General features: G+C 45.5%; 6 protein-coding genes across 6 annotated transcripts; 2 read left to right on the forward strand and 4 right to left on the reverse strand.

Moving 5' to 3' along the window:
- Positions 1 to 1195: 1195 nt before the first annotated feature.
- On the reverse strand, positions 1196 to 3943 carry PtA15_17A315 (uncharacterized protein; the record flags this gene model as incomplete). Its single annotated transcript, XM_053164419.1, has 10 exons — positions 1196 to 1572; positions 1635 to 1683; positions 1760 to 1798; positions 1872 to 2179; positions 2253 to 2369; positions 2448 to 2765; positions 2833 to 3110; positions 3176 to 3355; positions 3499 to 3702; positions 3777 to 3943. 10 exons carry the CDS (start codon positions 3941 to 3943, stop codon positions 1196 to 1198), a joined length of 2037 nt encoding a protein of 678 aa, XP_053028388.1.
- Positions 3944 to 13545: 9602 nt separating this feature from the next.
- PtA15_17A316 (uncharacterized protein) lies at positions 13546 to 14559 on the reverse strand (the record flags this gene model as incomplete). Its single annotated transcript, XM_053164420.1, has 4 exons — positions 13546 to 13592; positions 13749 to 13959; positions 14058 to 14388; positions 14513 to 14559. The coding sequence occupies 4 exons, from the start codon at positions 14557 to 14559 to the stop codon at positions 13546 to 13548; spliced, it is 636 nt and encodes a 211-aa protein (XP_053028389.1).
- A 517-nt stretch (positions 14560 to 15076) lies between these two features.
- Positions 15077 to 15839, forward strand: PtA15_17A317 (uncharacterized protein; the record flags this gene model as incomplete). Its single annotated transcript, XM_053164421.1, has 4 exons — positions 15077 to 15138; positions 15285 to 15384; positions 15608 to 15751; positions 15816 to 15839. 4 exons carry the CDS (start codon positions 15077 to 15079, stop codon positions 15837 to 15839), a joined length of 330 nt encoding a protein of 109 aa, XP_053028390.1.
- Positions 15840 to 16410: 571 nt separating this feature from the next.
- PtA15_17A318 (uncharacterized protein) lies at positions 16411 to 17337 on the reverse strand (the record flags this gene model as incomplete). Its single annotated transcript, XM_053164422.1, has 3 exons — positions 16411 to 16676; positions 16781 to 17088; positions 17189 to 17337. 3 exons carry the CDS (start codon positions 17335 to 17337, stop codon positions 16411 to 16413), a joined length of 723 nt encoding a protein of 240 aa, XP_053028391.1.
- Positions 17338 to 17525: 188 nt separating this feature from the next.
- PtA15_17A319 (uncharacterized protein) lies at positions 17526 to 17904 on the reverse strand (the record flags this gene model as incomplete). The annotated part of the gene is made up of 2 exons (XM_053164423.1): positions 17526 to 17700; positions 17789 to 17904. 2 exons carry the CDS (start codon positions 17902 to 17904, stop codon positions 17526 to 17528), a joined length of 291 nt encoding a protein of 96 aa, XP_053028392.1.
- A 957-nt stretch (positions 17905 to 18861) lies between these two features.
- Positions 18862 to 19821, forward strand: PtA15_17A320 (uncharacterized protein; the record flags this gene model as incomplete). The annotated part of the gene is made up of 1 exon (XM_053164425.1): positions 18862 to 19821. One exon carries the CDS (start codon positions 18862 to 18864, stop codon positions 19819 to 19821), a length of 960 nt encoding a protein of 319 aa, XP_053028393.1.
- Positions 19822 to 21954: the final 2133 nt, after the last annotated feature.

Consider the following 21954-nt stretch of genomic DNA (forward strand, 5'->3'; position numbering starts at 1 on the left):
GTTGATCCTGAGTTGATCCGAGCCAATGCGGATGCGGGGGTGGACTAAGTGCCCTAATCCGGGCTGACTTAGTGCCGAATGCGGATGCTCTTAGGGCGTCCGGTGGAGGGACTAAACTGGGTTTGGGGGACTAAATTTGGTATAGTCCCCCGACTTAGGGCCCGCAGTCGAGATGCTCAAAGTCCCTCCTGCCGAGGGCTGTCGGAGGCTCGCTTTGCGAGTCACACGCCCCAAACTTCGCTAAGTCCGAGGGTGGAGGCGCGAAGCGCCTCCACCGGAGGGACTTATGCGGTATTGGTGATTTAGGCCTGAGAGGAATGGCCAAAAACACCCTTTTCAACAAATGTTGCATTAGCTCCCTTACCACCAAAGATTTCACCAATATTTTTGGATATTAAGAAAGCCCTGCATCTTGGCTAATTTTTGATGCTCTAAGATCATCAAATTTCATCATTCCTGGCTCATAATAACACATTGAAGTTGGTGGGTTGCAAAAGCCAAGCCTGAGGTCTGTAAAACATCATTTTAGTGTAAATTCATATGCTTTTCTCAAGAGAAAAAAATGACAGGTATCCAGGACTGATGTCCAGCCTTGCCAACCAACTGCGTGAGAAAATGCATTTGGGCCTGTTCACTCAAGGTTCCAAGGGAGCTCATTTGAAAAACAGTTATACCTTGACTGTTTTTGCCAGCATGAAGTTTTTTTTACTACACGCCTCATATCTTGGGTTTGGGAAGAAGAAAAATGCACACGAAGGTGGCAGGAGATAGCCAGGCATCTCAAGGGTCTAAGTGTAAATGTAGAGGGTGATTACACCAAGGCAGCACCGTGGAGGGGCCTTAGCATGAAAAGGTAAGGTTATTGTCATTCCTCTCAGGCAAATTTCACCGATAAGGCATAAGTCCCTCCCAGAGGGAGGCCTTCGGCCTCCCTCGGGAGGGACTTAGTTAAGTTTGCACACGCCCGCAGCAGCGAGGGACTTTGTTAAGTTCGTTGTGCTACATCCGAACCCGGCAAATCCAGTGGTTTAATCAGAGTCCTTTCTCTTTCAACAATCACAAGTAACATGGAACATCATATAGGAAATGGATTGAAGAATTGTCTTGAGATGTGTAGATAACAAATTATGAGATATGGCTTGTCAAAAAAAACAAGTCTTTAGGCAGAATCGGTCGGCCTTTCACTTCGAAACAGCTACACAGCTTTCACCGGGCGCAGCTGCCATTGGGTTGCGTGCCTGTGAAGTTGTATTCTGACATCGCGTCCTAAAGCCGAGTCCAAATTTTTCCGGTGACCAAGAATGTCAACCACTGAGCCATCGCGCCCCGCTTGCAACAACGTCACTAAGTTGTTGGGATCAAAAGGTTCATCTCTCAGGTGCCGAGTGCCTTTGAGAGACAACCAGGAGAAAAGCACCAAGAAGATGGTAGTGGTCGTAATCAATAAAATCGGCACAATCCCAATGACTGTACTTTTTATGCTCTCGTAGGCATTGTGCCAGCCAAGGGTCTCATAGGACCATATGCCATCGAAAGACCTGAGCCATTCAGGTGAAAGATCCTGCAGTGAAGCTAACATGTTCAAAGATTTAGGGAGATGCATTTGTATGTTATTAACGCTACTAATCACTGACCGGCAAGTAAGTGACCTGGCGCAGAGGCTATGGGTGGCGTTTTCGTGGTCTGGAAATAGATCAATTGGTCGGACATAAATGAAAGTTTGATTAAAGATGAGGTTGCTATAAATCAGCCAGCTCACCGAAGCGCGAGTTTCAACGAGCCCGCGAAGGTAAGCTTCCTGCATTCAATTCGAACACAGTTTCAGGTCAGTAAACAAGCTCCATATATTTCAAAAAAGAGGTACGGCGGACCAGGATGGTGTTCAGTAAAGGGTCATTCGTAGACTCCAGCTGGGATGAGATTCCATAAAGAGCACAGATGTCGTCACCGAATTTGTTCCGGAAAGAGACCACGTATTGCTCCGTGGCATCTAATACCGCGCCGTACATCCTTGATGCAACAGCCGCTGTTGCTGGTGTGATAGGTTCTCTCGAGATGATGCGACTGACATTCGCAATATTGGAATATTGCACTTCAACAAGCGTAGAGTACGGCGTGAATTCACATGCACGCGGCGTAATGAATGAGTACATCGGACCATAGCCTCCCAAAATTAATACTGGTTTAGAATGTTGCATTAGCTGACCGCGTTTGCCCCGAATCTACCGATACAAGTTATACTCAAGACTGACATTGGGAACCAAGAACTGAAGATCCTTCAAAATTTGTGTTGAAGCATGTGTGACTGAGGATCATACTTCCGACTGGATTTATCAGAATTGATTTATTCGAGGGCGCCGAGGGCAAACCTAAGAGGGGACGCAGATTTTAGTTGTACTCATAGGATCAGGTTCGCGCGCGTAGAGGGATGAGCCGGGGACACTTACCTTGACTAGGACATTGGACAAAGTATCTCCAAAGGCTGTTCAAAGTTTGGTCGGGAAGGGTGACATTACTGTCGAATAGAACACTCAACCCTGGTTGTTGAGCAGTGGGATTTTGGGGAAGCGCCTGGCACCGAACGTCAGCCGTGAATCCCTGCTGAATGGTGGTGAAATTGAACGTGAATTTTTTGGAAGGCTTGAAACTCGGATCCACGAATTTGAAGGGAGATTTCAAGTCGCGAAAGTTAAGGGTGAGTGGACGGTCTGAATCTGCATCCAAAGCGTCTTCCTTGCGTGCAGCAACAGCTGAAACCACTCCGGCTGTGAGGGCATTCAAAAGCCTAGTTAGTTCATGATCAAGCATCTGATGTCATGTAGCTTCGCATACCAGTAGTGGAGTTGAATGAGGTTCCCAAAAAATTTATTACTCCAGGATAACCGAGCTGCCTGCTAGCAGAAGTATACGCAGCCGCCAACTCGAGTGGGCCAATGACAGCAGCACCTTGTCTGCTGATTCTTCTTTGCTCCGAGTTCGGTCTCGGGAAAGAGTTGCCTTCTTGTCTATTGGCCATGAGATGTACATATTTTTCGCTGAACATGTTGAATTCGAAACCTTTGATAGGCACATTGACAATCAAAGGGGTTGGTGTAAGGATTGTCGTGAAACTTCGTCACCATTCGCAGGGTTAGCCCTCTGTTCCATTGAACAATGATCAACGGATTATGCGCACCTTGCAGTCAAAGAGTTCATCAAGACTAATGCTAGCAGCGATAGAATTGTCCAGCTGATGTGATGCCGCGATACCAGCGGAGCTCCCCGGGACAGACTCGAGACCGTCAAGAAATTGATCAGGGGCGCTGGGCGGTTGGAGTGTGAGGTGAGGTATAAGATAAGGCCTTTGGAAAAAAGACTGGAAGATTATTAAAGCTATGTTAGCCGCTGCCGCCGTCTGTGCAGGGCCAATGAAAGTTTCTGGCGCGGCTCACCATGACCCGCGCCAAAACCGTCAAGGCACCACTGTCATGCTGATCTTGATTCAAGGAAATGTCTCACAATGTTGAGAGAGAGGAGAGCAAAGTAGCCAAAATAGTCACGCAAAATGCCAGACCGCGAGGGGAGCCCTTGCCCCATTCAGCTAAATTTTGTTGCATAGGGGTGTGAGTGAAGTGAATAAGGATAAAGAACGTCAAGGCAATCGCCAATATTACTAGTTGGCCGACAACGATGATGCATGCCCAGGACGAAACTTGCGTTAGCCTACCCAAGAAAGAATCAGTCTCAGTACCACCTTCGAACTGATGGAAAAAAGGAGAGGACTTCTCTGAACAAACTTGGAGCTTGATACTTCGGTCGCCTGTGACGCCTGGCCTTGGTTCCGTTTTCCTTCAGGGGCCTCTTCATCATATTGGGCCGGGGAGGTAACTGTATCTTTCTCCGACAAGGTAGGTGAGATTAACGGCTCATTAGTAGGGAGCGCTTCCTGGGTATGCAACGGCATGAGACTGAGACTCCGAGTCGTGCGTTAGACAGGAGGGGTACCAATGCCAGATTACTGGGTCACAACAAATACGAGCAAACAGAGATAAGGGTACGCGTGCACGAGACGGACAGGATGTACCAAAAGATGTACCGCAAGAGCTCTTGTTGAGGGTAGGGCAAGGCACAAGCGAAACTGAGTTTGCCGGAACCTGCGATTTCGAACTGGTTGGAAATTGAAGTTTTTGTTCCCACAGCTGTTCCCACAAATGTTTCACAGCGGTCAGCCAACATTTGACAAGTGCCAAATAACAGCAAGGGTACATAACAGCTCCAAGCCAGCGAAAACTCCCAGATCACTCAAATGTCAGAGGCGTCCCCGTTCATGGGCATCGAGAATCCTTGTAGATGTGTACGTAAGATGTCCGATGAGGCAAAGGGGTCCATCCTGGCCCTGCGGACTGATTTGCAATCCAAGCCCCCCACACATTTTTTTCAAAAAAGGGGCTTGATTGATTGACTCCGGAAATTATGTTCCCAAAATTTCAGTTGCGCGCAGCATTCTACTGTACAAGGTTTAGGGCTGGTCCCAAATGTTGGGGCCCAAAAACAGGAAAGAAATCATTTTCTGGCTGGTTTTGGAGGGCTAGGACTTTGGTAAAGCATCCCAGCTCAGGGTCCAGGCCCACCCAAACCTCCTGCAAGCACTTCAATGCACCGTCTGTCTCCATATATGGGTTTAGTGCTCAACAAGGAAGCATAATTATGGGCTCATAACCCCATAATTATGTATCGCGCCCCCAATAGGGGGGGGTTCACGATAGAAAAAAAAACTTTAGAGCCAATTTTAGGTGGCTGGGTTGAGAAACACCGGCCATTTGGGTGTAAGAATGTTCTAGACATAAATATGTATTCAATTTGGCATGTCCACTGGTTGTGATTCCCAGAGGGGCAATGGATGTAGGTCATCAATTTTTTGATATATATCAGGGGGCTCACAAATTTTAACAAAAATTAGCCCATTTTAATGCCTTCATGAACAACTTAAGCACTGCCAGCATATTTGGCGGGGTTCAAGTCATCCTTGTTCAACTGGGATGCACTTCAACTGGGATGCACTCAACCAATTTAAAATGGGTTGATCTCAACCACTGAAATATAAGCCCAAGGGGGGTACCTTGGATTTACATTTCATCAGTTGAGATAAACCAAGTTTAACTTGGTTGAGTGCATCCCAGTTTAACTGGGACAACCTCAACCCAGCCAATTTTGCTGGTAGCGCTTTTCAAAAATTTGTCAAGCTGTCACCAGGGGAGATTTTGAAGCACTCTCCAGAGAGTGCCATACTGTACCCTTTTTCGTAACTGTGCTGGATGCCTTTGATGAAAGCAGTGTAGGAATTAATGAAAATTTCTGGAACTAATCCACAAACAATCTAAAACTGATCCTGGATTCATACATAAACCGTCCAGAAGTCATGCAGGAGTAAACTGGAACACAACTGGAACCCAGTTGAAACCACTAAGACACAATGGCCACAATCAAATCATAATTCAATTTGAACTGCTTGGTAATTGAGATGAATTATTGGGGTTCAATTCATATTATTTATGTGCACATGAAGGTGGTCATTGTTTTCACTTTGCTAATGTAACTGTCATGTGCACATGTGTAAGTTTGTTAAAAATTGCAGGTTGGGCCTCCCGCAGATCAGAAACATGTACAGTACACCCCTGTTAGAATGATGTGAAAGGCCCATCTGAATTGGCATATTTCCCTAAAGAAGGTCGGTATCATCTAGAATTGAGCCACAAAAGGATGAAAGTAGGATGAAAATATGAGTCAAGTCAAGCTTAGAGGTGTGTGGTCCCAGATTTCAGATAGACATCCTGGCTTCTTAACATATATAAGCTTGTGAGTTGTTTTTGTGTTTGTTTATTTTCCAATGTCTCCATGCACATGCATGTGAGGTTGTTTCCACTTTGCCAATGTCACCTTTGTGTACGTGCGTACATTAGGGTGACAGATCACTGGAGGGGCCTTTCACAGCTCCATTACAAGTAAAAACTCATCAGAAAGCCATGAAAGCCCCCACAAGTCACATTTACGTTGTTTGGAACCCCTTTGACATAGAAAATTGATCAACAGAAATTCACCATAAATGAGTAATAATTGGGCATTGATTAACTATTATTTCATGACAGATTGTAATTAATTTATCCTTAAAAAATTAAATGGTTCTATACAACATTGCACAAGTTCCTGTGATAATTCCAGTACATCACTTCTGACACACTTCCCATTGACTTCAGAAGAATTTATCAATCACATACTAATCCACATCTGACTCACATCAGACCCAGAACAACATAAAATTAGACTCTGGCACTCTTGGGAAAGTGTGCCAAAATTGTAGAGACTGTAAAATGAAGATGTGTCTGGTGAGATTCGAACTCACAACCTCAGCTATGCTGAGACACATACTAAAGTGCTGCCTTTACCCACTAGGCTACAGACGCTTGTGGGTGCCAGCTGGGTGGTTGGTTTGTAGTGCTCGTGGGTCAATCCGACAGCCCTCCATACTGTGGTGATACATCATGGTAGCAGACTAACAGACAACTCAACACCCCCCCTTGCTACATGATGGGAAGTGGGGATTGACCCCAAGAGAGAGTGGGAATGAGACCCAGGAAAGATGATCAGCATAGGGATTGAACCCGCGATCTAGATGTAGGCTTATAGGGGTTTGCGTGGTCTTACAAGTAAGCATTCACAAATTCATCAAGTCTCTATTGTAAGCGAGTAGCGCTCAGGTAGCTCTGGGCTCATAACCTGTAGAGACTGTAAAATGAAGATGTGTCTGGTGAGATTTCAACTCACGACCTCAGCTATGCTGAGACACATACTAGAGTGCTGCCTTTACCAACTAGGCTACAGACGCTTGTGACTGCCAGCTGGGTGGTTGGTTGGTAGTGCTCATGGGTCAATCCAACAGCCCTCCATACTGTGGTGATACATCATGGTAGCAGACTAACAGACAACTCAACAAAAGTCTCCCCTGGTGCGTCCACATTTGGGTGTTACTTGGCAATCAGAACAACTCCCTCCCACATTTTCTAAAAATTTGTTCCTGAAGGCCAGCTCTATTTTTTTTTTTTTCAAAATTCCATTGTGAACCCCCCTATTACAGCGGTTTCAAAAAAGGATGGCAATCCACCCCAAAATTTGCCACTAGTCTCAAATCCCTCCTTTGGAGGCATTTGATTTGCAGAGGGGGTGGCTGTCCACCACAGAATGCAGACTGACCAAGTTCCTGTGCATAGCCAATGGCTACACAATGGTGTAAGATTCAAAAGTGGTAATGAGCCCCTTTTGCTGAATGGTGAAGGGTATGATGGAGGTGCAAACTCTGCCCTTCTGGCTATTAGACAACAAGACCCACCAAGGTAAGCTTGGCAAGTTTTAATGAATTGATAGGAGTGGTGGGCTCAAGATGAGTCAAAGACTAGCACATTGAATCAAATCAATTTGAGTATTTGATTCGTATTTGATTTGAGTCTAATAATGCCTGGGCAAATTTAAGCTTGACTATTTGAATAAATTCGAATAATGGCTCAAAGGGGCGCGTAGAGAGCCAATGCAAGCTTTTCTGGGGCCCAAAGGCCCCAGATGAGTTTGAAAAGGCCCAAAAGTGGGTCCGCTACGCTAACCATAGCTTTTAGTGTAGTGTAGCGCAGCGCAAATGCGCTCTTTTTTAGCGTAGTGTTATCACAATTGTGCACATCTGCGCTGCACTATGCGCACATCTGCGCTGACGCTACGCGCACAGGGTGCAAAGCTATTTTAGCTTTTAGCATAGAGTTAGCACAGATACATTTTAGATTTTAGCGTAGCGTTAGCACAGATACGCACAATTGCGCTAATGCTAAGCACGCAGGGCGCAAAAGAGCGCGCGCTACGCTGCGTCCGCCACTATCAAAAGTGCGTCCGCCTCTATCAAAAGTGCGTCCGTCACTATAAAAAGTGCGTCCACCACTATCAAAAGTTTGTCCGTCACTATCAAAAGTGTTTCCGCCACTATCAAAAGTGCGTCCGCCACTATCAAAAGTGCGTCCGCCACTATCAAAAGTGTGTCCGGCACTCTGAATAGTGCATCCGCCATTATGAGATATGCCTCCGGCAATATTGTAAGCGTCTTTGGCACCATGATATTTTTGCCAGATGACCTCCTCAAAAATTTATGGCCCAGAAATGGGCCAAAAAAAGTCAAAAACACAAAAAGTGTAATTTTTTGGTGTTTTTAATGTATTTTGAAAGTTTTTCTGTTGAATATCTCCGAATACTCAAATATTCAACGAATCAGTATTTGAGGGGCCCAAAAGACACGTCGAATACCACTGTGCTAGTCTTTGAGATGAGTTTGTTTGATTGACACAGTATAACAGTTTGAATTCCAATATGAGGGTTTGTAAGGTATGTGAGAATTGAGAGTGAGTTCAGTGGTTATTTGCAAATATAAGGGCTGTATGGTGGTAAGGTTAAGTGTGAAAGTCGTATATAAATAACTGGTGAGTACTGAACTGAGGGGAAGGGAACTGGGGGGAGGAGGAGCTCCTTGTATAGACAAATGTGAGATATTTTAGCCCCCCCTCTGTGGGGTCTCCTGGGTTAGATTTTCAGCTGGGCTAGACAGGGGGTGTGAGGTGTTTTAGCTGGTGGCAGTAGGTACAAATTGAGAAAAATGGAAGAACTGGAAGTTTTTTATTTCATTAAACTCTACTCTTCTCTTACAATCTTTACTACTTGTGTCTACTAGAGAATGGTAATGAAAGAAATAAAAAGGGTGAAGAGGCCGCAATGTTTACCTGGAAGCAGGTCGCTTAGCCAACGCCTGGTTTAGGTTTGAGATTGAGAAAGGTTGAGAGATTGATAACAGCGTGATTTGCTGTTTGACGCTAAGGTTTTGCTATTGATCTGCTTTCAGCACACTGTTAGCTCCTGCTCGCTGTTCTCATCTTCCTTGGTAAGTCGTGCTTACTTGGCCGGAGATTTACTCCTTCTTAGGCCTGGTTCAGACAAAGGATTAGGGCGGGGATGCCGAGGTTATCTACATTTTTACAGGCTCTCTATTAGTCCCTTCTCCTTTTTGACTTCTGTCTGTTGTTTGGACCTGGCTCCTTTTGGGGTTGAGTTGGTTTGCGCTGGGGTATTGCTCTTGTTGACTTTGCCTACAGTGAGAAGGGGCGTGCTTGTTAGCTTTGCCTAGTCATTAAGAATTTACTCACCTTTGGTGTTTTCCGTAAATCTTTCCAGTAACAACAATCAACAGGTTAGTCCTGCTTTTTCGATCTTGCTGTCTGCGGCGACTGGTCCTGCTTTCATCAATTGGATGCACTGAGTTATCTCAGTCTCGCGGGTAGCTGGGGCTGCAGAAAGAGGTTTGCTTTGCTTACCAATTTCTGCAGCTGATGCGGTTCGCGGCACTCTCCTCACTTTGTGAGCAGAGTGTTGCTCCCCTAGGCCTGTATTCTTACACAAATGATGTGATAATATGTCAGGGGTACATAAATGATGTCAGAAGGCTGAAGTGGTGCTGCATGAAAGTGAAAGTAGTGACAGTAGGCTACATGAAGTGTCATACAGGTGCAGTGAGTGCATAAATGAAGTCTGAGGCTGCAGACGCAGTGTAAAATGATGTCATAGTATGCAAGTGAGGGAATACTTGATACTATGTAATGACTGTAGCCTAATGGGGAGATGTATGTTTGTATCCTGTGATGTGTATAAGCATAATTCCATGATCCTTGACTGAGGCTGGTGACAGGCTAGTTACTGGGTGTGTTGAACGTGTGACAAGTGTAAGTAGGGTCCAAAGAGGTGTAACTTCCAATCCAGTGGGGCTCCAGGGGTGATGCCTCCAGTGGTGACTAAGGGTGAAATTGACCTTAAAATCCATTCCTGGGATCCATTTGGTGGGATCTCAAGGCCTAGTATTGGTAATTATATTTATTAGAAAGAAATTTTGATTTTTCACATTTCCGTATAACACACCGGGGGTACTTCCTGGCAAGTGGGATTTTGGATACAACATTTTACACTGGCTTGGTGAAATACACATGGAATTAGCTGTGCACCCCTTTGGAAATGGGCAAAAGGATACCCAGTACTCACCACCCGCCTGTGATCTCCTTGTCATTCATAATGGAGAGACAGATGTGGAATTCAAATCTGTTCTGGGAATTCTGGTGGAGCCAATGATAACTAGTCTGTAATGCTGTGATTTCCTCATCACTCCAATGGAACTGAGAAGGAAGCTGTTGAGACCGGATCAGTATGCTTTTATAGATGCTTGTATGCAGTGAATTGTTTCCTGCCAAAGCAGGTTAGGGTTGTTTCAGTGACACCCGCTGGGAACTCTCAGGCTCTCTCTCAGGTACAGCAGCAACTTGAGTACAACAGATTACAGCAGTTCAGTCCTGCCCATGCCCATCCCCCGTCTATCCTGATCTCAACTGACACATTTGAATCACTTTTTTTCCAACCATGCTTTGATCAAATCTTATAGACTTCAGCCAATTAAGTGGTGGCAAAGCTAGGGTCGCAGAAGGAGTTGGAAATGACAAGGGCCACCCAAAATGCTAGTAGTGGCTTGGAGGTCAGCAGCGGCAAGTATCCTAGCAGCGGAGATGAACTGGTTCCCAGGGCTCCTGGAGTCAAGATCTGGTCAACCTTGGAGACACAATTGCACAATTGCATGGGCCCCGCACGTGTCAAAATCCTCCTGCACCTTGGCCACAATGTACATACATGATCTCCACACTGACCCTCCCATAAGCCATTGCACCCTGTTCCATTCACATAACACACATCACTTGGGCCTGCAGCACAATCATTGGGGCTGTTGAGGGCAAGATGAATATGATCACAGGTAACATACAACCCTGCCCCATCAATTGGCCATGCAAACTGTTAAAACACCACTCCAGCTACCCCCTTTGTTCAGTGAGTGATCTGAATCTCCCAGAATGATTGTTTATTTTGTTTTTCTCTTCTTGTTTTTGTTCTTTAGATCTTTCCATTCCTCAGTTTTCCTGCTTTCTTAATTTTTGTATTTCTTTCTGATTTTGCCAATGGATGTGCAATGCAGCATGTGGAGGTACCACATTCTGCTAGATTTTCTATACCCGGCTGTAGTTCAATGATGTCTTCTTAATTGCAAACTCTTGAAAAACCAGTAGTAGTAAAATCGTAACAACACAAAGTTTTAATATAATGAGAATGTGAGAAATCAAAGATTGATGATAATATTTACCTAGGTTGATAGAAAGGTTTGATTTAACAGACTACTTGAGATGCGAGACACATTGAGATAGATGAACTAAGAAAAAACAAGAAAACAATAAAAACAGAACTTGAACCATAAGTGAACTTGTGCCAACATTCAGAAATGGTGATGATCAGGTACCTATCCTCCTCCACCTGACCTGAGACTCTCTATGTGGCTCAATGTTTGAGTGATGAGTGACTGAGCTTGATCCAATGGTTTTGAGGTTTGATGATTTCTTGATCCCATGAGTATGTTGCTGGTTGATTTGCAGTTTTTGAGTTCACAACCAGCTAGCTGTGCGCACTTGAGAGAAAGTTCTATAAAAAACCTGCAACACCTGACATAACATGTAAGTGACATTTCCATTTTTCCAACACCAACAGATTCAATCCACGCTGTACAACGCTACCTGAGCTTGAGCACCCTCAAAAGTGAGCCATGTCAAGTCAACCATTCAATGTGTGGTGGTCCATCCGTGGGCTTGACCCGCCCGTTGGTATCACAATGATTCCTTGGAGAGTCAACCACTTCGGGCTTGGTGATCCATCCATGAGCCCAACACTGCCGCTGGTATCACAAGGAATAGTTGGGGATTCCACAGACAGGAAAAGGCTCTTGTGGAATCCTCAGGATTATCAAAAAGTGCCCTTGTGATCCATTTGGTGGAGAGCACGTGAATGTGCGGACCAGCAGCCTCTGGTCCAACCTTGGGCAGGGGCACTACGGGGAATCCTCAAGGAAGCCTTGGGATATCCTTTTTGAAGGAACTTCCCAGGTGTAGTGGTTGTCTATGCACTAGTCTAATGACCATGTGCAAAAACCAATCATGTCTGCAGGACAGGTTACACTGTCCTGTCAACATTACATGACATGGAGGACCTGTAATTTCACAGGTCTCTTTTTCATGCAGATAACATGTAAGCACCATGGGGTACATGTCATGTAAACAGTGACTGTGCAGAGGGGTTCACAGTGCTGTCACTCTCATGGAAGCTACATGTCAACCTGTCTGACAGTCCATGGCATGAGCATGTCTGTCATGATTTGCAACATGACTGTGCAACCTGTAGTGCAGTCATGAACTGTTTCTGCACATTGTAGGGGGTTTCAAAGTTGGCCAGGTGCAACTTGCATTCACTTTTGCTAGTCCATGTTCAAGTTCATTCCTGAACACTGAGTTGCGCAAGTGCATGCAAGCCACCTTGTACTACACCCCCAAGCCAGCTTGAATGTTTTTTTTTTTTTTTGAAATTTGGTGTTCAGTAATAGCCTTGAACACCAACTTGCAAAAGTACATGGAAGTTGTGCATAGCCAACTTTGAATCCCCCTGGTGAATGTGACTGGCTTTACATGTCATAGCCAGGTAGTTAAGGTGATGAGCTCAATTGTAGTCAAATGAGGAAGCAGATGGGCCGTTGACCCAAGCTTAACTAAGCCTCTCCAAGGAGGCACAAAGCGTCTCCAAAGGAGAGGCTTAGGACTAAAGTCCCATTCTTGGCCTGAGGCTGGCGGGTTTTTATGCAGAAAATCAAGTTTTTTGTTGTTACATCTGTCTTACTCCTCTCTCTCAGTGTCAATGTCAAAGCTTCATGTACCATGTTGTAGCCCACAATCTCAGCTGTCTTGTACATAACTTTTCAAATGAATCCATCAAAAACTGGCCGCCCAGCAGCCATTCTTGTGAGGGCTGTTCCTGAGCAATGTGATGGACCCGCAGGGCCAACCGCGGCCAATTGCAGGTCCAGGTTCTCATGGTTTTGGCCCCACAAGACCTTCCCAGCCAGTTTTTTTACATCCAAATTATTTCCAAGGGATGGGGATGTAAGTTTGATGGAATACATAGTAACATGTAGAAGGAGAAGGTGATTCTAATGGTACCGGAGACTGTGAGGAAATCAGAGGTGTACCAGGTGATACATGGGTTCAAAGGGAAATTTGGACAATTGGCTGGGCAGCCTCAAGCCAAATATGGGACATTGGGCACAAGTCCCTCCTCGGGGGAGCGCAGCGACCTCGTCAAGTCCGCGTTGACAATTTGCCCAGCATGTGCCAATCAAGATCTCCCACTGAGTACAGCCTTATCCAGATGTGTAAGTTTTTCTACTCGAGTTCAAGCGGATGAGGCGAGCACGCAAAATAAAATATTTGGGGAGACTCGGAAGCGAGTGCATACGGTAGTAGGATTTATTCATTTCAGGCATGCAGAGTAAGCGGGTCGAAGGAAGGATGCCAATCGAGGAGAAAGGAGCAGAACGATCTCGCGGTGTGGGACAAAGGCAAATGTAAAATTTAATTTTCATGCAGCGTGTTTTTGCTTTGACGATTTCAATCGTCGGAGGTAGACTAATGGTATGGAACGAGATCAAGTACAACGAGGATATTGAAAAGTTGATGCAAGGTGGAGAGATGAGAGGCGAGCAAGAAATGAACAGTAGACGACAGGGATGTATCAGTGAGGTGTAGCAAGAAAATAAATTGCAGAAACGTTCCACTACTCACACTCAAGTTCTTTACCCTCGAGAATGTAGCCATCACAGCGTCCGCTTTGACCAGGGCGGGAAGCAATGGAAGCATAGAGTCGACCGGCCTGGAACTGGGTTTCTAGCATTTGGTCGACCTTACCAGTCAGGCGTCGCTGTTCAAGTTTGTGGAGGACCGACTTGGATTTTTCCTTGGCGGGTTCTCCAGCAGTTTCCTCAACCTTGGCAAGCTGGAGTAGTACGAGGAGTCAAGCCGAGATCATGTCAGGGTTCACCAAGCACCATACTGCGCAGGGCATGTGAATTCAAGGGAAAAACGATCACCAACCTTGCCTCGCTTGGTGACGGGTTGGCCGTAGTGAGACTCGTACCACTGACGGAAGGGAGTGGCATCGATTTGGATGATAGCACCCTTGACAAGGGTGTTGGTTCGGACAAGTTCGTTGTTGGTGGAGTTGTAGACAACGCCAATGACACGAGTCTTGCGGGTGATTCGCTCGGATCCCCACGAGAAGTTGCCAGCCTCGAGTCTCAAGGCGCGGTACTTCAAGTTGCCACCACGAACACGGACGGTGTGGATCCGTTTGGCGCCCAATTTGGTCATGGCGGGTTGACGACCGAGTTCGAATTTTCTTTTCTTGCGGTACTGGGCACGCTTGCTGGAGGATCATGTCAAAGTGAGGGGAGGTAAATATTTGACCGCGTATGTCAACATCCACGTTTCCGAGCAAGTTTGATGAGTGGAATACGCTAGATCGCTACATGAGAGAGGCCCCGACTTACGCCCCAGTAGCCGAACGCTTGTGTCGAGAGTCTCTTGAAATACTCATCTTGAGGGCAGCCTATTGAACGTCAGATAGATTAAGATTAGCTGGTGCTATCGCTGGATGCGGAGTTGCCGTGAATGAGGGGAGCGTAACATACTCTTGCTGATCGGGTTCCGGGACTTGGGCGTGGATGGTCTAAGTAGCAGACGGGCTGGGAATCGCTGGCTTGCGGTCAGCCAGTTTGGGCGGGTGGGGGGCGCAGGGCGAGTCTCACCATCAGTTAGGTTTCGCAGCCCTAACCGGGTGCCCAACCGGGTATTCCGGGTCTGACGCAAACCCCCCCGGTCGGCGCCCACAAGGTCCGGCTCTTCACCCGCAACATCAACCTCATCAGCAACGGAAGCCCCACTCAGCCTTCCTGGTATCCAGCATCAACCGCTATCTGATCGATCAAGGTAACTCGCATCCGACTCTTTTTCAAAGACAGTAAGTCGCTCAGCTCATTGTGTACTTGAAGTCGAATTCTTTTGCATGCCGCTCACTAGCACTCTCTGCTCATCTCCAGCCGCTTCATCTCACCATGTCTCACGGTAACGTCTGGAACTCTCGTCCCCGCACCTACGGCAAAGGCTCCCGTTGCTGGTTAGCATTTCTCCCCATCCCCACTCTCTGCGACTAGCCGCCTTGATCTGTGAAAATAAAAGCGAAAATTCTGACAACAACCCCGTGACAATATCTTGCCACCGAACAATCTTCACAATTGTTTCGAATCACAAAACGCCCAATAGCAAGGTCTGCAACCACGTTGCCGGTCTGATCCGTAAATACGGCCTCAACATCTGCCGTCAATGTTTCCGAGAACGGGCTGCCGCCATCGGTTTCGTCAAGGTAAGTAAACCTGCTTCGCCCATCCGTTGCCTATCGTGGAAGTCCGTAAACTTAAATGATGGCCTAACTTTCACCTCTTTCCCTCAACCAGCATAATTGATCCCTCAAGCTGTAGTGCTTGTAAATAAACTTGCCCTCTGCAACGAACAAAATGCGCCTTATTCGATGTTCCAACCTTTGCAAACGTAATTTAGTGTTGAAGACGCTTTGGCATCGCATAAAGAACTTGCACAGAACTGAGGCCCGAGTGGTACCGCTGCTCCACGGTTCATCTGCTCGTTGGGCAACTCCAAAGACCCATCAGCCCCAGACTCTCCTGCAGAGCCGCCTGCATGGTCCTCCTAGTGAATTAAGGGCAGAAACAGACGTCAGCCACGTGAGGCCTCCTGTAAGGCTGTGAGGTTGCTGATGAGGAATCTTATCCTCAACAGCCGACTTCTGCTACTCAGGCCTGACCCATTGGTCTAGTTCCACTGCGTGCTTAACAGTTCGAAAAAACTCAGCCCTGACGAACTCTGTTGCTTGCTCGATGGTTTTTGCCCCATCAAAGCCCTACCAAAGTACTGCTATTGACAATATATCGACAAAGGTGGAATGTACGGTTGCCAACTTCTCTTGCCTGACCAAAACTATCCAGGTGTGCACTCGACCTTGCGATCTCCCATGTGGTAAAATACCCAAATTAAATTGAAATAAATCCTGTATTTATTTATCTAAAATACTACATACATACGGCCATATGTACTTTCTCTATCGGACTGGACAACATTTGAAAGGTGGCAGAGTTGAGTTTCAAAGCACTACATGATTTTCTATATCCAAGTCTGATTCTCTCCATGAGTTTGCTGGAAATCATAAACACATGATAAAAAAAAAGAAACGATAGTAAAAAATACAAGCAAGTGAGAGGAGAACATAATCTAGAATGGATCTACGAGAGAGAAATAAATAATGATGTGTAAAGTTAACGATTGTGTTCAATTGAAACAGAGAAGAGTCTATGGAAGCAAAACAACAACCAGATGGTTATGCAGGTTGTGAGGAAGGCGGCGAGTTTTGAAGGTGGTCGCAGATTGCCTTGAGTGTGGTTTCTAGGAACTGGGATATCGTCTTCTCTCCGGGGTCGCCTTTGGAGGGCTCAAGGAGGACGACATCTTTGCCCGCCCATGAGTCTCGATCGAGTGCTGCTGTCTCAACTGCACCCTCTTTGAACATGTGACGATGGGCTAGTAGATAAGCTGGCCAGATGATTTGGTCCCAATAACCAGGGGGATCTTTCCACGTCATTCCATCTGGTGAGACAAAAAAAAGGATTCGCAACATGTGTCTGTTAGCACGATCTATTCGCCCCTCATGAGAGGGAATTTAAGTCAGGAAAGGAAACGGGTTATCTGACCAGCAGTGTGATACGTTTGACGGATTCTACGCCGCTCCTTCAAGACTTCATAAGACTCTCTGACAAAGAACTTCAGATCGTAATTCTCGACACAGTGTTGATCCCAGTATAACAAGAAACCATCCAAGATAATGAATCGTTTGGGAAGTTTCAAGGCCGCGATGCGCTCGATCCAATCCGCGTATTTCTCTGTGTTTAGCTCTATTGGATCGACGGCGGTGTTCAAGTTATCGTGTGTCGTTGGTAAGGGTTCTTCCGGATTGTTTTTTAATTGCTCAATCGTCTTCCTCAGCCGGATCCAGTCGATACTGTTTTGATGAAAATGTGTGTTATGCGATTAAAAGGCCTTCCTTTCCACATCAGATTAGGATACAAAATTTATTTGGCAGACGAAAGAGTTTTACTGACGCTCCTCTTGGATCATCCCAATCCGGGACTCCATGTACGGGATGGATCGGAATCTCTTCAGAATTAGGCGCGAAATCATCCTGGTGTAAGATCTCTGAATTCGGCAGAACCTTTTGCAAGTTTTTGGCCAAGCTGAGCATCCGTCTCATTGGTTATCGAAATCCGATGTTTCCAATCATGTTGCGTTGTCCAACAGCATACCGGTGGGGGGAAGGTCCGAAAGTTTTATTCAACATAATAATCAAGCCCAGGGTTGTTGTTTGTCGTGTGGTTAATGGGTGTGTGTGCATGGTTGGGCCCCAATTAAAGAGAAGATGATCTGGGGTTAGCTATTAATCTATTCCATCCAGAAGATCTTGAAGTGGATCACCATTACATACGTTGTTTTTCCAGAGCAAGTCGGTCCACCGATCGCTATAATCATCACATTTTGGGAATGACTACTCGAAGTCATTTGAAGTTTTGTTGGAGGTAAAGAGGCAAAACGCAGACGAGATGGTTGAGGGAGGGGCCTGTATAATCCACCCGCGAGATGTTTGTTAGTGTCTGGGACCTACTAAATGTGATTTCGTCTGCGAAGCCTTTCCAAACAATGCTTACCGATGTTTGAATCTCGACTCATTAGCAAATGTTGGTGGTTGAGCGTGGAATAACGTCACTCCTTGCGTTGGAGTTAAGTTAGGGTAGGCACATGAGGAGGTTATTTCTGCAGTCATGTACCCAAAATAACCAGGGAAGTTAAATCTCCGTGAATCCTCCAGTACATTTCCGATTGTAGGCTTTCGGATATGGCTCTTGACGCACTATATGCAAATACATAAACACCTGTCGCAAATTGAAATAAGGCTGAGCCCATGTGCTTTCCGATCCTAATCTTGTCCGTGATTGAAGCGAACTAGCGTGACGATGATCACATAAAATTCATCAAACTATGTCATCTGGCCGAGTGGGTGTTTGCATGGAGCGCTCTCGTGATTAGAACGTCAATATTGACATCAGTCTGCTCAGGTCTGCTCCTGGCCTTGCTCCAAGCCGGAGATAGATACAAATTTCACTCGCAACAAAGCCGGAAAGGAGCCCACTAGAACCAGGCTGCAGCCGCTGCATTTGCGTTACAAAAATTTCATTTATCCATCCAGCCTATTCAACCCTGGCAAGCACTAACTTGCAAGCTCTCATAATCTCTGAAGTCCTCCATTTCCTGTAATAGTCCCTGCTATCGTAACAACTCTTCCTATCCACTGAAAACCCGCCACATTTTCTTTTGCGAAACCCTGGCGGCCAGGCTTCCACCGTGTCAATTATTTCAATCACCCTGCATTGGAAATTGGTCCGCCAAATTTTCTTTTATAACTGGCCGTTCATCGTGCAACATCTGACCTCATCTGGCTCACCAGGTAAGCCTTAGTCATCTTGGGTTTCGATAGGTTCCGATAGTTGCAAATTCAGCTTCTTTTTCCCTTGCAACGTGACTGACTCCAGATAACGGTCTCTTCGTAAATGTCTCAAATGATTGGTTATTTCAAATGCCAGACAGCATCCCTTTCAAACACAGTATCTGCGCCGAGTTCCAAGTCTCCGATTTCGTCTTGACGCGGCTCTTCCCAATCTTGTTACCTTAATCCAAGCAAAGTTTTTGCCCACGGAATCTCCGCCCACCAATTCAACCCGAAATGCGTAGAGCCACTAATCATGACCAACTGCAAGGAGGCCTACGTCACACTCCCCACCAACCTCATTGTCGCCATCCCCGTGCACCGCATGAATGCCGCGTGACTGGTGATGGAATCCAACCTAGCCAACACGGGATGTCCAGCCATGTTCAGATCGAAGGACGCTCCGATAGAACCCAAATCGCCCAGGATCTGAATATCAGTCATCTCAAAAGACTTCGAATTCCACCTGGTTTAAAACACGAACGACAACGAATTCCCACTGTGCAACTCGAGCGGACTCCTGCTTCCGAATCGGAACTCGGGGCGAAGAGAATATCTCCCTATATTCCTCGCCATTCTCGTACTGCCCTGTCCCCCTGTCTGTCGCCCCCTTCGAGAATTATCTCTTCAATATCTCGATTGGGTCCGGGAGGGTGCACAAAGATCCTTTCCAAAATTGGTCAGCCAGGCGTCGTGCATCATCCAGTGCTCAATTCGAGTGACGAGAATGTGGACTTGCAAACGAAGGTTTATAATTTATCGCCGTCCTGGTGTTCGCCAAATCTCCGAAAGTCAGCCCATAGATATGTCGTGTCTGACGGCGAATATCAAAATCCGGATAACGAAATACTCGCAGGTTTCTTGAAGAACAATGGGGGTTATTTAGACGATAGTGATGACGAGCAAGAAGAACTGGAAGAACAAGATACGCCTGGAAATACGATGATGGCCACGCTCAATTTCCTAAAAAGAAGAATCCAATACCCATTTGAATTCCGCTCTCCCCGTTATACTCAGCCCTCGTCCTCTCAAGCGTCTTACAGCTCAACGTCTTTCAGTAACTCCACTCGAACGATTTCAGCCTATTCTACTAATTCAAGCCTATCTGTAGACCAATCTCATGACGATCAAATCTACAAACCTCCCTCGACTCCACGTGGCATTTCAGGCTTTCGTTATGGCTACTCATCAGGATGAAAGCCATCAAGTTCTTAGCAACATACATAACTTATTCAAAACCCGCCTTAATCTCCCACTAGTCTTTCTTTCCCGCTTCTTTTTGTTAGTTTCCAGCTGTCCAAACTTCGCAGATCAAAGTTATAGATTTTTGTTATTATAATCAGTTTTGAAGATCCAGCAGCACGGATAAGCAATGATCAATTCCGTTTTAATACACGTCTTTCTTATTCATCTCTAGGCAATATTTCTGGTTTATTATAATCTATCTACAAAATAAATTCAAAAGATTGTTGCAATCTCATTTGAATGGCAGAAAAACTCAGAAATAAGACCCGCGACCATACTTAGCTTTGTATGGAGGCCCTGAAGCAACATGTTGACCATTTTTTATGGAACTTGATGTCCTTTCTCAATTGACATCTCCCAAAAGCAAATGCTTCTGCCAAAATGGCTAGATAAATTATAGGATTGCTCATACAAAGGCTGTGCTCTGTACACACATAGTGCCACATATACAGCCTCTTATATGTTTGATCTGTGGGTACCTAAGTCCAATTAAAGTGGCCTTTGTAGGATCCCATGGACCCAATAAATGGTGTTGATTGAGCAATAATTAGGAGTTTCCGTCCCGGTGGCAAGTCCATAATAAGCATCTTGCAAGGGTGTTGACTAGGCTCTCTTCCCAGAGTTTTGTACAATTGGACTGGTAGCCTCCTGCCCCAAGTCCATACAGTAGGTTGGTCACATTGGGCCACTCTCCTTTTGCAGAGTCCTATTGACTCTGTGAGGGTTGTAAGTTGATCTATTTTGACCCTTCTCCCCCCACAGAATCCAATTGGCTCTGTGAAGCAAACTTAAAAGTCCCTCCCTTGCCTGAGGCTTTGCCGGAGGGACTTATGAGTCATGACTTATCAGGAATTCTTGCATGAGAGAAAAGGATAATTTAGCCCTCATTTCACTGCATCCCCTGTAATAATGTATCTCACATAATTGTCAACCCCCATTCTCAAAACAATTTCTTCTACAACACATACCTATTTGCTTGATTTTGGTATTTTGTAAATTGCAAGTATCACAACTCTATGTTTTTAAACATTTTATCAATTAAGAAAAAAAACAATAATAAGAACCCAGCGTTTTGGGTGAGCACGCTTGGACCTTTCTTGGGGTATCCAGTTGATTTCTGAAGAAATCAGAGTCTTAAAAAAATACCAAAGCATGAAGATGGAGGGCAGGTTGTCTGAGATTATATCAGGAGAAGATGCAGGCCTACCAATTACCAGCGGTCCAGCAATTTAAAAGGTTTGTTGTTATCAAGGTTTCTGGTGGTTCAAAGAAAAAGCTCACCAAACACCAGGGAAGCTTAGGGGGCACTCCCCAGGGAGTGCCTTACCCTGAATTTTCTTAATAACTTGGCGCAATGTCTACTAAATCATATGTATAATCAAACATGATATGATATACAACTATATATGAAGTGTCCATAACTCAGCTGGAACTCGTCTGTAACTCAGTAGTAACTCAACTGGACCACGTGTCTGTAACTAAGTTTAACTAAAGGGTAAAGCACCACTCACACACTGTTTGTACCAGAGAGTGATGTCAATCTGAATGGTGTTGGGACCATTTCACCCTCATGTACCTGTTGCTGTGGCCTAAACAGAATGTGATTGGTGTGGGATTTGTCACCCTATTGTACGCGCGAGCAGTAGGGTGACAAATCATAGTCCATCAGGGAAGTTACAGATAAATCTTCCTCAATTTTACCCTCATTTACTCGTCACAAATTCCCCTCTGGGATAAAAAGTTCCTGATTTGTCACCCTATTGTACGTGCGTACAATCGGGTGACAAATCACACAGTTTTCAGAGCAGATGTTAATTTTTCCCAAGTAAATGAGGGTGTGACAGTTTGGAAATAATTCAGCTGGAAATTACCCTCTGGTCTGGAAAGTTTGTAACTTGTGTGTGATTTTTGACTCTATTGTACTAGGGTGAAAAATCACACACTTTTCAGATCAGAGGGACATGTCCAGCTGAATTGTTTCCAAACTGTGTCACCTTGATTTACTTGGCAGAAATTCCCCTCTGGTCTGAAAAGTGTGTGATTTGTCACCCTATTGTACGCGCGTACAATGGGGTGACAAATCAC

This window comes from Puccinia triticina, chromosome 17A, assembly GCF_026914185.1.
Source record: "Puccinia triticina chromosome 17A, complete sequence".
Taxonomy (NCBI): domain Eukaryota; kingdom Fungi; phylum Basidiomycota; class Pucciniomycetes; order Pucciniales; family Pucciniaceae; genus Puccinia; species Puccinia triticina.